The sequence below is a fragment of the Argiope bruennichi genome, chromosome 11 (genome assembly GCF_947563725.1).
Source record: "Argiope bruennichi chromosome 11, qqArgBrue1.1, whole genome shotgun sequence".
Lineage (NCBI taxonomy): Eukaryota > Metazoa > Arthropoda > Arachnida > Araneae > Araneidae > Argiope > Argiope bruennichi.
In genome coordinates, this window is record NC_079161.1 from 104,812,521 (window position 1) to 104,827,187 (window position 14,667).

Sequence of the window (14,667 nt, forward strand, 5' to 3'; positions counted from 1 at the left end):
TGAATACGCACAACAGCCTATAGAGCTTCAGCCTAGAATTTAGCATTTAGAACACTATCATTACTTGAAATCCAGAATTAATGTCAAGTTAAATCTCACTGCTACACCATTTTGTTCTGGAGTGTCAACAATAGTTTTCTCCATTTAAATTTTTAAAGATTTTTAGATAGTTTTCGAATGATTTGTTACAGAGTTCGATTCCATTATCTGCTCTTACTCGCATCAAATTTTGGGCTATTTCCTTCTCTGAACTGTCCTCGTATTCAATAAAGTAATAATACATCAGATATATTTTTAACAAATAAGTTCTTAATATATACCTTGAAAAATCATTAATTATGGATAAGAAATAAGAATCCCCCCCCAGAGTTTTCTTAGAGGGAAAGATTTGTCTAGTCCCCACCAATGCACATGAATTTTTTCTTCACCAAACTGTTTTCTCCGAACTCAGCTACAAGTGGAATAAGCTCTTTGAAGCCGTCGTGCAATTAACACTCTTTACAGAATTGCGATGTTGTAGCTGAATCCACCAATTATTTATCTGTTGCAGTAGCAGAGAGTATTGACTCTATTGATTCTGATCGTCATAGAAAAATGTTTGTTGAAGATCTTGAAAACAAAGATTTCGATTTCAGTATTTCTCTGCCGCCTTTAGTCCCATTGCGGTAGTAATGCCGTCTTTTGATACTGTGCCCTTCCTCGCTCTTTGCCAAACTTACAAAATTAAATTTAATTAAGGCTTCTTATCGGCAGTATTTTTTTTAATACTGCCGATAAGAAGCCTTATCTTTAATTTCTTCTGGCTAGTTCAGAGTGGTTCTACCTCAGACTGAAAACTCTGTTCTGTTTAGCAAAGTGATATAAACGTCGGCCATTTCATCTTATCTTGATCTTTCTTCCTCTGCATTATATTCCTGGATTCACTTATGTGACTTTCAATATTTGTAAATATGAACTTCTTATCATCCATTTTGTAAAGAAGATCTATTAAATTATCATAATCGGCGGGTAGTCTTCAGATGACTGAGAACACAACAGACATTCATGCATCGAAAAATTGAGCTAATAAATGGCATTTTTTTTAACTTCTCCACAAAATATTCCAATCGTTTCTTCTTTATCTTTGAATCTTGTAATCTCAAAATTTGTAGAATTCATCAATTAATCTGTATAATTATTTTCTTGCATTTTGTTCAAAGTTTGCTTGAACGATTTGCCAATCTGTTTCTCCATCAGGAATACATTCATTATAAAAGATATGTTCAACTCTTTAGTATATTATGGGGGGGGGGGGTTCCGGTAGTTGAATACTGCATATTCTCTTGTATCTAAAAGCTCTTCAACTTCTTCATCTTCATTTGGTTTCCAGTTGTTTCTGTTGATTAGAATTATATATTTTCCATTTATTGGAATATAAAGAATTCAATTTAGGAAATATAAATGACTAGTTTCCCCTTTTCCCCTCTCCTGTTTCCTCTAACCTATCCCAGAAAATTTACAACGTGATGAAATTCGATATCTGATAGTTTTGTTTGCAAAGATTAAGGATTGGTGAAGTTCTTAGTTAAATCTTGATTCGACTCCTAACCCTTGTAGATGCGGGTTGTAAGTCTCAAGAAGAGAAGAAGTCCAGTTTTTAGTTATTCAGAAAACTATTTACTGAGCTCTACATCTCAATATCACTAAAAAATCAATGCTTAGTACATGATAAAACAATTAAGAATCTTTGTTCAATAGTAGAGTTTCACCTGGACCATTACTCCATTAGTTTCAATAGAATTCAAGGATTTTCTATTTCTATCTTTCACTTTTTTTGTTTTCTCTGAAATAATTCGCTCTTTTTTCATTTCACTAAATATGTCATGAATTTAGTGTCTGCTTATACTATTTATTTTTCAGTAAGCTGTCTCAATGCAATAGCAGCGCTTTTTTTCATCAACAATTTGGCTCAGCAACTATGATCCTTAAACTTTTTTTTTTAATTATAGTGTTTTAACACTTTGCTTGTAAAAATTCGGTCAGAAGAATAATTGCACTATGAATTTATTTTTTAATTTTTGATTTGCTTATCTCAATATTCTTGTAACATCTCAAGCAAGTCCTTTCCAATACCACCGGACAATGCATTCCTGATAGCAGACATTTTGGTGAACTTATGAAAGAATTTGTATAAAGAAAAGCATTAAATCGTTATAAAGGAGGAAAAGAAATCGTTTAAAATTTACACAAAATATTTTTTTCTTCGACAATCGGGAACGCATGCCGAAAAAATGAAATGGCTCGGAGTGATCGTGAATAACCGAATCAAGAAATCTCTGATGAACCAACGCGTGAGAAATGTCCTTGATTTGCCACGAAGGACATCTTGATATAACTACCAAAGTGGAATGTTGAAATTTGATGACATTATTAAACCAAGCTGAGGATTAATTATACTGCCATACAAAATTCAGAACAGTTACAGTGGTCAGAACAAAAACTGTCTCATGCGAGTTGGACTAATCCTCTTTTTTTCATTCACTGATTGATAAACTAGAATGCTAGTTTTGTATTTTTCCGATGACATTAGATTATTATGGTATTTTTAGTACTTAATTATCACATAATAAATTATTTTGAATTAATTTTGATTCCCTATGTAATGAATTTGAATAAAATTTTTACTAGATTTCAATAAAATAATTAATTCCTATATTAAATTCAAAACACAGGAAATAGTAAAAATTAAAAAAGTTACGCAAATACTCTCTGAAACAAAAAGATGCTAACTAAATGCTAAAATAGAGAAATTATTATGAAATTATGAAATAATTATTATGAATTGTTAGAAATAATTATTTATGAAAACTATGAAAATCAAAACAGGATTGTAAAAGTATAAGGCTGTGAAACCAAAACCAATGAAAAAATATAGTTATACTCAATATCATAAGAAAAAAAATTTGAAAAATTCATTATAAATTAAATTATCATATATATGCTATCCAAATTCTAATTTACTTGGCATTACTGCCAGCATCTATTTTTGTGATTTTTTTCTTTGATGTCTGTGTTTGATGAGGAAAAAACAATTTTATACTTTTTAATATTCTAACAAGACATTTTTCTTTGTATTTGTAGGTGAATCACCAATTATGCCTACTTCTGAAATAATCCAACCCAACGAGAAGGATATCATTGTAAACCAAACCTGTGATTGTGAATGCTGCTTCTACCCGAACAAGACTGATTGCTCGAGATACACACTATGTCTAGATGGTTATCTGCACAAGGGTCAGTGCGCAGAAGGCCTTCTGTTTAACCACCTTGACAGCAACTGTGACATTGCCGAGAGAGTGACCTGTCCGCAAACATCGCCTTCCTGTCCATCCCAAAATGGAATCTATCCTCATCCTACTCTATGTGCAGCATTCTACAGATGTGTCAATGGACAATCCTTCTTAGAATATTGTTCTGAAAATGAGCATTTCAAAACTTCTGAAAGAAAATGTGTGGATCCATGCGATGCAAACTGCGACAAGACATTAAGTAAAGAAATACATAATGTGATATTTTTAATCAATAGCATGTTTCTGTTTTTGGGCAAAAGTGTACTAGACTTTCTCGCGAATGTAATTCAGTGTGGAACATTTTCTGGTAATTCCTTAGTACAGTGAAGAGAATCAAACATATTGCAAATCTTCCATTTGATTAACTGGGTCAAAAATCAGTTATAAATGTATAATTTTCAAGTCAACAGTACATACTAAATTTTATTTATCTAGGTAGCTGCCTTTTTAAATTATTGCATTCATATATCCACTGATTGACAAGCTAACTGTTGGTCGAACATTTCAAATACATCTCATGTTTTAATGATAAAATATTTTTAACTTCATCCATCTAGCTAGTTGGGCTTCTGAGTTACCGTGATGGGATAACATGACACTTTATGGATTGACTTTCTACTGGTGGAATGCTAAAATGGGACAAAAATCTATAGTTTCGGTGTAAAGATCTCGCATTAAATTTGATCCTTCTTGTTCGCTGCATTGCGTTCACAGACAAATGGTCATGTATCCAAAAATGCATTTCATTGTTTCATTCAGATGTAAATCACAAAAAACAAAAAAAAAAAATCACCGTAGAATACTTTAACGAATGACCATACTTTCTATGTCTCTGATACAGAAAATTAAAAACATAGTTTTTTTTTTATTGCAGATGTTTTACGGAAGCATTCCTTTTATAAAATTGTAGAGTTACTTGTTCGATTAACATCATAGTTTAATATTAAATTAGAGCTATTTGATTAGGATATTGTTATTTTAATGCTCTTTTCACAAGTGCAAAAAATGAACCAAATTTTTTTCCACATTAAGATATTCAGTGAAATTTCGCCCCTCAACTTCTGTCAAGTCCTCACAAATAAAAAAAAATGTTAAATTCTTATTTCCATTCTAAGTGCCCCCCGATCAAGTTGCTCAGCTAATTCTACTGCTTTGCAACCATTCATTGAAGAACATTCTTAAATGCAAATAAGTAAGTTAAATGGTATTTCAAAAAATAAGAACATTTTGCAATAATTTTCAAAATTTGGATATAAATATATCTTAACTATCATTTTTTTATTATGTGGGAGATATTTAAGAATGTTTTTAGAGAATTAGGATAGTAATTACAACAAATTTATGTTTCTTTGGGTCGTTTCTGAATTTAAATTATTCATTAACAGGCGTTTGTGATTTCTATACCGGTGGAAAATGCTTGAATAATTGCTCGTATTTGCAATACTAATATATTTCTAAAAGTAATATTTCATAAAACTACATACATTAATAAGTCGCAATCATTTGTCTTTATATTAGCTGCTAATTATTTACTATTGTAAACCTTAATTTTTAATCAATACTATATCAGTGATCATTATTAACTAAAAAATGAAGTTAGAAAAACTAAGGAAACTAAAGGCAACATTTGGGGTGATCTCATGAACGCAAATTTTATTTGATGATGGAGCGCTTCTTCCTCTCAGTCAGGCATTAAACAAACATTTTATTTTTATTTCTTTATAGAATAGGGTTTTTTGTTTGTTTGTTTGTTTACCCGAGAACCAAAAAATGTCTGCCTCAATACGTTGAAAATTTGCTAAGCCTTTATATACATACTTTAATTTTCTCAACATAATTATTAAGCAAAGTTTCATATTCTTATTATTTTTTTAAAACATTTTGGATTTCAGTGAGTTACTTTAAAGTAAAACATGAATCTCTCAAGAAATCATTTCATCAAATGTGGAAAGTTATTAAATCGTAACTTCCCTCAATTTTAAAAATCGTACATACAAATAGAAACATGTATTGCTTAAATAGGGAAGCCTCTCCATTAGTTCTAAAGCTTTATATAATTTTTTTTTCTTCAAGCCATCTATGATTTCAAATGGCCAGAAACTAATAAAATTTAAAAACATTATTATTGAAAATTGTCACTGATTAGTTTTTGACATTTTTATTTAATTTGGTATCCTATTTCTGTAAATGGAATTTATAATTGATTCTTACCCACTTCTTTGTGCATTATAGGTTTAAAGTTTTGTATATTTGAATTCCCGTCATTAGAAGAGAGTGAATTAGAAGGACACTTTTCTCAATCTCAAATAGTGAAAAAATATTTAAAGTGAAAAAAAAATTAAAATTCTAATGCTCAATACATAAAAAGGATTTTTGTAAACTGTTTTTAATTAAATCCCTTATTTAGGTTGCAATACGCCACGTCCACCGTCGGAAATCTCCGGTTCACCCATCTGCATTGCAAGAGATGGTCTCTACCCGTCCGAAGATGACTGCTCGTCATATTATATGTGCACAGAGGGCCGGGCATATCCAATAAAATGTCCGGAAGGGCTGCATTTCAATGTTGAATATGGAGTCTGCGAGCCACCATGCGATGCTCGATGCGATCTCACCGTTGGTAAGAAACAGTTTTTGGCGAAAAATCAAAATTCGCGATTTAAATTCCATTATAGCATCGATTCATATTCGCATTAGGTAGAAAACTATGAGAATCTGCCCCATCACTCACTGAAATAGTTAATCTCCAAAAGTTAAATAATAGTCGTTACAAGTATATTTGTTTGTTTCAAGTGTATACGAAAGTACTAAATTCTAGAAACTGAGAAAAGTGATACATCTTACAGTAATAAACATTTTTTGTACAATATTTTGTTGGCATGAACATCGAACACAACACAAGATACTGGTATAAAAAAAGACAGTTCGAGCTTTCAACGAGGCAACTTACAGCATCGTTAAAAAAACCTAATGCAAATTATTTTCTACAACAGTTATTTAAAATCGTAATTTGTATTTCAGAAAATAAAAATTATTATTATTGACTGAATCTGAGCTCCACTCAGTATTATAAAATAATAGAACAAGCTAAGTGTAGATCAAACATACAGAAATAAGTCAGTTTTACGACTGAGAGCTGAGGAATATGATGATAATTATGGGAATTAAGTTTTTACTAGACCGCTGTTAAGTCACTAAAGTGAAGTGCCTTTACTCATGAGTTGTTTAAACGCTTCTATGTCACTTGCGCTCGATAAATTTCCCCCTTTCCGCTCAAGTGTCAAGAAAGACTACCACATTATAAACTTTATCTTTGCATGTAAGATTTGGCGATTTTACAATGTACGCCAAACTGTGCGGTCAACTGACCCATCAACCACCCCCAATAAAACGATTAACCAATAAAACTTTCCCTTACTCTCTGAAGAGGTCACTGTCTTTGTACATCACGAAAATTTCGAGAGATTCTCGACTTGGTATCCGAATGGATAGGACGTGTGTGGAAGCTGCTCCGCCATCGGCGGAGCAGGAGCTGCTTACGGGTGAAAAGGCGAGAAATAGAAGACGAAGGAGGAGAGGAGCGGATTCCCGGACTAGCCCTTGTCAGGGCCAAAGCGGAACGGAGCAATCCGGCTCATCATGCTCTTCCTCTGAGGAGGAAATGGAGATCCATGAAGAGAAGAGTGATGCGGATCCACAGGAAAAGAAAGAGAAAAGTCTACCGCCAGTTATGGAGAACGCCCCGAGGCCAGTCTCACCCTCATCGGTGCAGGTGTCAGAGGAGTTTATCTTCACCCATCATGTGGATATTATACAAGCGATAACCACAAGAAACACAATGGGAAGCTGGGCGCAGGCCCTAAGATGCCACAAGGAAGATTCAGAGGAGTCCAAGCAAATGCGGGCTGAAGTTGCCAGGGTGAGTGGCATTTTAAATACCTTGTTGCTAAAATTAGGAATCCCCCTCTTTAAGCTCCCTCCTAGTATTAAGGAGGTAAACAAAATCTGCGAAAAATTCAGAGAGGCTAATGCAACCTCTGAAAATAAAACTAAATTGGATAAAGAAACAGCCAATGATAAAAAATTAAATATAAATCAAACCCCAAAAAGGAAAATAGACCTTGTAAAAATTAATCAAAAGGAACTTAAAGTTAACAAAAAGAGAACCGCTGACGAGGATGGATTCATTGCTCCTGCAGCCCACCTCGTCAGGAAAGTGAAAAACTTAAAATTAAATGAAAATTGTGAAATAAAAATTAATAAACAACCAGAAGGCATCGAAGAGGTTGCATTAGACGAGGTCGATGCTGAGCAGGCACCTGCACAACCAAAACGGAGAAGAGTCCCGCCCTTCTTCGTTACTCCTAAAGCAGACTTTAAAGTCATGCTTAATATCTGTAGATTAGAGGCCCCTTCTTTAAAGTCCAGCATGAGTAGCAAGTTTTTAAAATTAACAGTAGATACAGATGAGGAGCACCGACGCCTCTCTAGACTTCTCGAAGCTCAGGGTGCTGAGTTTAAGACCTTCATGTTAAGAACTGACAGGCCCATAAAGGTCGTTATTCGAGGTCTTCCCTCCTGCACACCTATTGAGGAAATTAAAGAGGATTTAGAAAGAGAAGGCTTTACAGTTGTCAGTATTACTCAACTGTCAAAATTTCAAACCAAATCTCCGATGCCGTTGTTTTATGCGCAAATCGCAAACGGCCCTCTGTCAGAAACGGTGTACACTCTGACTGAAATGTTTGGCACCAAGATTTCAGTAGAGCGTTACAGAGGTAGAAAGGGGCCCTCTCAATGCTGGCGGTGTCAGGGATTTTTTCACAGTTCCGAAGCATGCAAGCTTCCTGTGAAATGCGTAAAATGTGCAGGACCTCATCGAGCTAAAGATTGTCCTTTAGCCTTTGAGGATAAACTAAAATGTGCTAACTGTGCAGGTGACCATGCGGCGAACTGGCGCCAGTGTCCACGATTCCCTAAATCAGGTGGACGAAATCCCGCCACCAGTAATTTCCTTAAAAACCACCCTACCAATCGACCCATCTGGGATCCCCCCAGGACGCATCGACCTCTAAAAAATTACAGAAAAGTCGAAGAAAAAGTGTCGTTCTCAAATATTTTGACAAACCAAGAAGATTTTCCCTCTTTAGATGTATCAGTGGAGCGAGAACCCGCTTCCCCAGTTGTCGTAGAGCCTATTCAAAAACAGTCGGTCCCAGCGGATGCAAATAAATCCAAAATTTTTACCGACATCTTTTCTGGCCTAGCTACAGTAATGAGAGAAGAATGGTGTGAACCACCTCTTCTACTCGAAGCCTTTAGAAAGGCATTACCAGCAATTCGTGCTGCATCCCACGGTGCTGATATGGCGTATTTTCTCTTCCAAGAGTACGTCAAACTTAGTTGCGGTCCCCAAAAATAAAATTCAATCGTTACAACTCAGTAAACTTGCATAATCTTAAGGTCTGCACTTGGAACGCAAATAGCTTGCGTAACAAGATCGCTGAAGTTAGAGACTTTGTTCTAGAGCAAAATCTTGATGTGTTGTTGGTACAAGAGACCCAACTCCCACCGGAGTGCACACCCCTAATCGCTAATTACCGGATTTATAAAACAAATAGATCCGGAGATAGTATTAATCGTCAGCGCATATACGGAGGCACCTGTATTTATGTGAAATCAATAATTGAACATCACGTCATCCCCACTCCCGTTTTAGAGAGGATGGACGCGACAATTATTGAGGTTAAGTTAGGAAATCTCCCCCCTCTCAAAATTGTGTCAGCATATGTACGATCTGGGAGTTCGTACAGATTCCCTCTGGAGGATTTGAAAAAACTTTTAAATTTAGGCCCTAACGTCATCATTGCGGGCGATATGAACGCAGGTCATATCGCTTGGAACAACTATAAATCAACTAGATATGGTATGCAGTTGTATAATTATCTTGCAACGCAGGACGGAATCAATGTTTTGGCGCCCCACTCTCCAACCCACATTAATCAAGTTAGCTCTAATGATTCCGTCATAGATTTCGCAATATTAAAGCGAATTCCTTTCCACTCTCAAATTAGAGTGCTAAATTGTTTAGAATCAGATCATCTTCCAGTAGTTTTGACTTTTAATACTGGAACCTTTTCTCTAAATTCACCAGCACAATTCTCCACCAACTGGGAGAACTTTCGGCATATTTTAAATTCAAAACCCCTTCCCCCCTTCAAAATTGAGAGCAATGATGACGCTGAATTTGCAGTTGGAAGTCTAGGAAAAATTCTCACGGAGGCGCTCGCAGAAGCCTCAAAACCAAAATTTAACAAACCTCCAGAAAAGCTTCCTTTCGAAATCCAAACCAAAATTAAACTGCGAAATTACCTGCGAAGAATTTGGCAACGTTCTCGCGATCCTCAAGTGAGAACGGAACTTTGCAGAATCCAGGATGAGATCAAAGGGTTAAAAGTAGGTCACTTCGAGCAACTGCGAGCGAGTCAATTAGAAGACCTTGACACACGCGGCCTCTGGCGTCGCTCTTCCTTCCTTAGAAAACCATTCTCCCCGATCCCCCCCCTAAGAGGGGGGACGGGGGAACTCGCACTTGCTCCCATTGAGAAGGCGGAAACTTTGGCAGATAGCCTACAGGACCAGTTCGCCCCCCACGCGGACGCGTGGCTGGCGAACCCCCCACTGACTCAATTCGTCACAGATCAGCTGGAGAGCTTCTTATCGCAACAACACGTAAACGACCTTCACCCCGTTCGGCCCACGGAAATCATGGAATTCATGAATAACCTCAAGCCGAATAAATCGCCAGGATTGGATTTAATTACAAATCGCATGATTAAAAACCTTCCTTTTAGATTTATTTTATATTTAACTTTTTTAATAAATAAATTAATGGAACTTTGTTATTTCCCCGATTGCTGGAAAACAGCTGTGGTTGTCCCTATTCCAAAACCAAACTCTGATTTGACTTTACCTCAAAATTTCCGTCCCATCTCGCTACTTAGTAGCTTGAGCAAAGTGTACGAATCTGTGCTTCTCAAACGCCTGAATCAATTTCTCAGCGACAATAATATTTTAATTTCCGAGCAATTCGGATTTCGTAAAAATCTGTCGACGAATCACCAGCTAATTCGTGTTACAGAATTGATTCACAGTGGCTTTGTGAAGTCCCAAACCACAGGTGCACTTTTTCTGGACGTAGCCAAGGCCTTTGATAAAATTTGGCACGAAGGGCTTTTATTCAAGTGCATGCGACTTGGATTTTCGGCGCAATTTGTCAAAATTTTACGCTCGTACCTACTTTCTCGTAATTTTCGGGTACGAGTTAATGATGTAATTTCTTCCCCCAGACCAATCCGAAGCGGTTGTGCGCAAGGAAGTTTACTCTCTCCAACTCTTTTTAACATTTACGTTAACGATCTACCTAGAGCTAGCAATTGTCACTTAGCAATTTTTGCAGACGATACCGCCATTCTTACACAGCATAGAGATCCAAACATAGTCATAGCAAACATTCAACAGTACATGACCATTTTGCAGTGCTGGCTCATCGGCTGGAAAATAAAAGTCAACCCAAGTAAATGCGCGTGCCTCCTATTTACTAAAAAAGTGAATATGCCTGACCTAGCCCCAATCCAAATATTCGGCCAACCCGTCCCCTTTGTAAATGAATACAAATACTTAGGGTTAGTTTTAGACGCAAAATTAAGCTTTAATAGTCATATTAAAGCAGCCCTCTCCAAAGCTACCAAAATGAGTTGTAAACTCAACAGCTTAATTGCTCCATGGAGCCAGCTATCGATTAGGCTCAAGCTTCTGCTCTACAAAGCCATTTTAAGACCAATATTGATGTACGGCTCCCAAATATGGGGGGCGACATCAGCCACTAACATCAAGAGGTTGCAAGTTTTTCAAAACAGACAACTGAGGAAAATAGTTAACGCACCCTGGTACGTCAGAGGAAAAATAATACATAACGACCTCAAAATTGAACCTGTTTCGGAATTTATTAAAAGAACGTCAATTAAGTTCTTTGAAAAATTACCCCAGATTCGCAACGAGTTACTAAATCTACCTGCATACGATCCTGCTTTACCCAGCTCTAGGAAAAGACCTAGAGCTGCAATTGATAATGTTTACATTAATTTCCCAGCCGTAAAAAAGCTGAGGACATCGTAACTCTGTTGCCAATTTGGTGGCTTAAAATTCTCAAAATTATTACTGTTTAGGCCCTAGATAGCTACGATGTGCTACACGCGTGAAAATTTTCTGTAATTTTTATTCAGCCCAGTTATGATCAGTCCCCCATAGGAAAAAGGCACGTGCAACGTAAATCCATTAAAATTATCTATTTACCCCATAAATAATCTTTTTTATTATTTTAATTAATTAAATTAGATCAAATATTGAAAAATATGTATAAATTAAATTAATTACCAAATTTCATGACGTTAGAGCTTTACTGCGCTCGTCTAAACTAGTTCAATTAAATTTAACTTTCCCTAAACTAACAAATTAAAGTATCTATTCCAAATTATGATGTGGAGGTGCTCGTGACCACTTTGTCACATCGCGGAACTCCGAAACATCACGACGTTGCCGTTGCCGTACGAAAATTTCAGTGGAGCGATACAGAGGAAGGAAGGGGCCATCTCAATGCTGGCGGTGTCAGGGCTTCTTCCACAGCTCTGAAGCATGCAAATTACCAATTAAATGTGTCAAGTGTGCAGGACCTCACAGGGCTAAGGAATGTACTTTAGCCTATGAGGATAAACTTACGTGTGCAAATTGTGCAGGTGAGCATGCAGCGAACTGGCGCCAATGTCCCCGCTTCCCTAGACAAAGTGGTAGAAATAACACCACTACTAATTTCCTTAAAAATCACCCCTCCAAAAAATCCATATGGGATGTACCCAGGACGCATCGACCTCCTAAAAATTTCAGGAAAGTGGAAGGAAATGTGTCATTCTCACAAATTCTGACAAATTCAGAGTCAGAATTTCCTCCATTAGAGACCCCAGTGGAGAGCGAAACAACTCCATCAGTTGCTAAAACCTCTATTCCAAATCAGTCGGTCCCAGCGGATGCTAAAAATTCTAAAATGTTCACCGACATTTTTTCTGGCCTAGCTACAGTAATGAGAGAAGATTGGTGTGAACCACCTCTTCTACTCGAAGCCTTTAGAAAGGCATTACCAGCAATTCGTGCTGCATCCCACGGTGCTGATATGGCGTATTTTCTTTTCCAAGAATACGTCAGTCTTAGTTACGGTCCCCAACGTTAACATTCAATCGTAACAACATAATAAACTTGCATAATCTTAAGGTCTGCACTTGGAACGCAAATAGCTTGCGTAACAAGATCGCGGAAGTAAGAGACTTTGTTTCAGAGCAAAATCTTGATGTGTTTTTGGTACAAGAGACCCGACTCCCCCCGGAGTTCACACCCCTAATCGCTAATTACCGGATCTATAAAACAGATAGATCCGGAAATAATAATAATCGGCCAGGCAATCATGGAGGCACTTGTATTTATGTGAAATCAATAATTGAACATCACGTCATCCCCACTCCCGTTTTAGAGAGGATAGACGCGACAATTATTGAGGTTAAATTAGGAAATATCCCCCCTCTCAAAATTGTGTCAGCATATGTACGATCTGGGAGTTCGTACATGTTCCCTCTGGAGGATTTAGAAAAACTTTTAAATTTAGGCCCAAACGTCATCATTGCGGGCGATATGAACGCAGGTCATATCGCCTGGAATAATTATAAATCAACTAGGTATGGAATGCAGTTGTTTAATTTTCTTGCAACGCAGGACGGAGTCAATGTTTTGGCGCCCCACTCTCCAACCCACATTAATCAAGTTAGCTCAAATGACTCCGTCATAGATTTCGCAATATTAAAGCTAATTCCTTTCCACTCTCAAATTAGAGTGCTAAATTGTTTAGATTCTGATCATCTTCCAGTAGTTTTGACTTTTGATACTGGAACCTTTTCTCTAAATTCACCAGCACATTTCTCCACCAACTGGGAGAACTTTCGGCATATTTTAAATTTAAAACCCCTCCCTCCCTTCAAAATTCATAGCAATGATGACGCAGAAATTGCAGTTGGAAGTCTAGGAAAAACTCTAACGGAGGCGCTCGCAGAAGCCTCAAAACCAAAATTTAATAAACCTCCAGAAAAGCTTCCTTTCGAAATCCAAACCAAAATTAAACTGCGAAATTACCTGCGAAGAATTTGGCAACGTTCTCGCGACCCTCAAGTGAGAACGGAACTTCGCAGAACCCAGGATGAGATCAAAGGGTTAAAAGTAGGTCACTTCGAGCAACAGCGAGCTAGTCAATTAGAGAACCTAGACACAAAAGGCCTCTGGCGCCGCTCCTCCTTTATCAGAAAACCATTCTCCCCGATTCCCCCCCTCAGAGGGGGGACGGGGGAACTCGCTCTAGCTCCCATTGAAAAGGCGGAAACTTTGGCAGATAGCCTACAGGACCAGTTTGCCCCCCACGCGGACGCGTGGCTGGCGAACCCCTTACTGACTCAATTCGTCACAGATCAGCTGGAGAGCTTCTTATCGCAACAACACGTAAACAACCTGCAGCCCGTTCGGCCCACGGAAATCATGGAATTCATGAATAACCTTAAGCCGAATAAATCGCCAGGATTGGATTTAATTACAAATCGCATGATTAAAAACCTCCCTTTTAGATTTATTTTATACTTAACTTTTTTAATAAATAAATTAATGGAATTGTGTTATTTTCCCGATTGCTGGAAAACAGCTGTGGTTGTCCCTATTCCAAAACCAAACTCTGATTTGACTTTACCTCAAAATTTCCGTCCCATCTCGCTACTTAGTAGCTTGAGCAAAGTGTACGAATCTGTGCTCCTCAAACGCCTGAATCAATTTCTCAGCGACAAAAATATTTTAATTTCCGAGCAATTCGGATTTCGTAAAAACCTGTCGACGAATCACCAGCTAATTCGTGTTACAGAATTGATTCACAGTGGCTTTGAGAAGTCCCAAACCACAGGTGCACTTTTTCTGGACGTAGCCAAGGCCTTTGACAAAATTTGGCACGAAGGGCTTTTATTCAAGTGCATGCGACTTGGATTTTCGGCGCAATTTGTCAAAATTTTACGCTCGTACCTACTTTCTCGTAATTTTCGGGTACGAGTTAATGATGTAATTTCTTCCCCCAGACCAATCCGAAGCGGTTGTGCGCAAGGAAGTTTACTCTCTCCAACTCTTTTTAACATTTACGTTAACGATCTACCTAGAGCTAGCAATTGTCACTTAGCAATTTTTGCAGACGATACCGCCATTCTTA

General features: G+C 37.3%; 1 protein-coding gene across 1 annotated transcript in view; it reads left to right on the forward strand.

Annotated features, from left to right (window-relative positions):
- LOC129956841 (uncharacterized) overlaps positions 1–14,667 on the forward strand; it is a 201,370-nt gene that overhangs the window by 163,262 nt on the left and 23,441 nt on the right. Inside the window, exons 21-22 of the mRNA XM_056068796.1 lie at positions 3,121–3,528; positions 5,737–5,949. Of these exons, the coding sequence (XP_055924771.1) occupies positions 3,121–3,528; positions 5,737–5,949 (621 nt within the window). The remainder of the gene's footprint in view (positions 1–3,120; positions 3,529–5,736; positions 5,950–14,667) is intronic.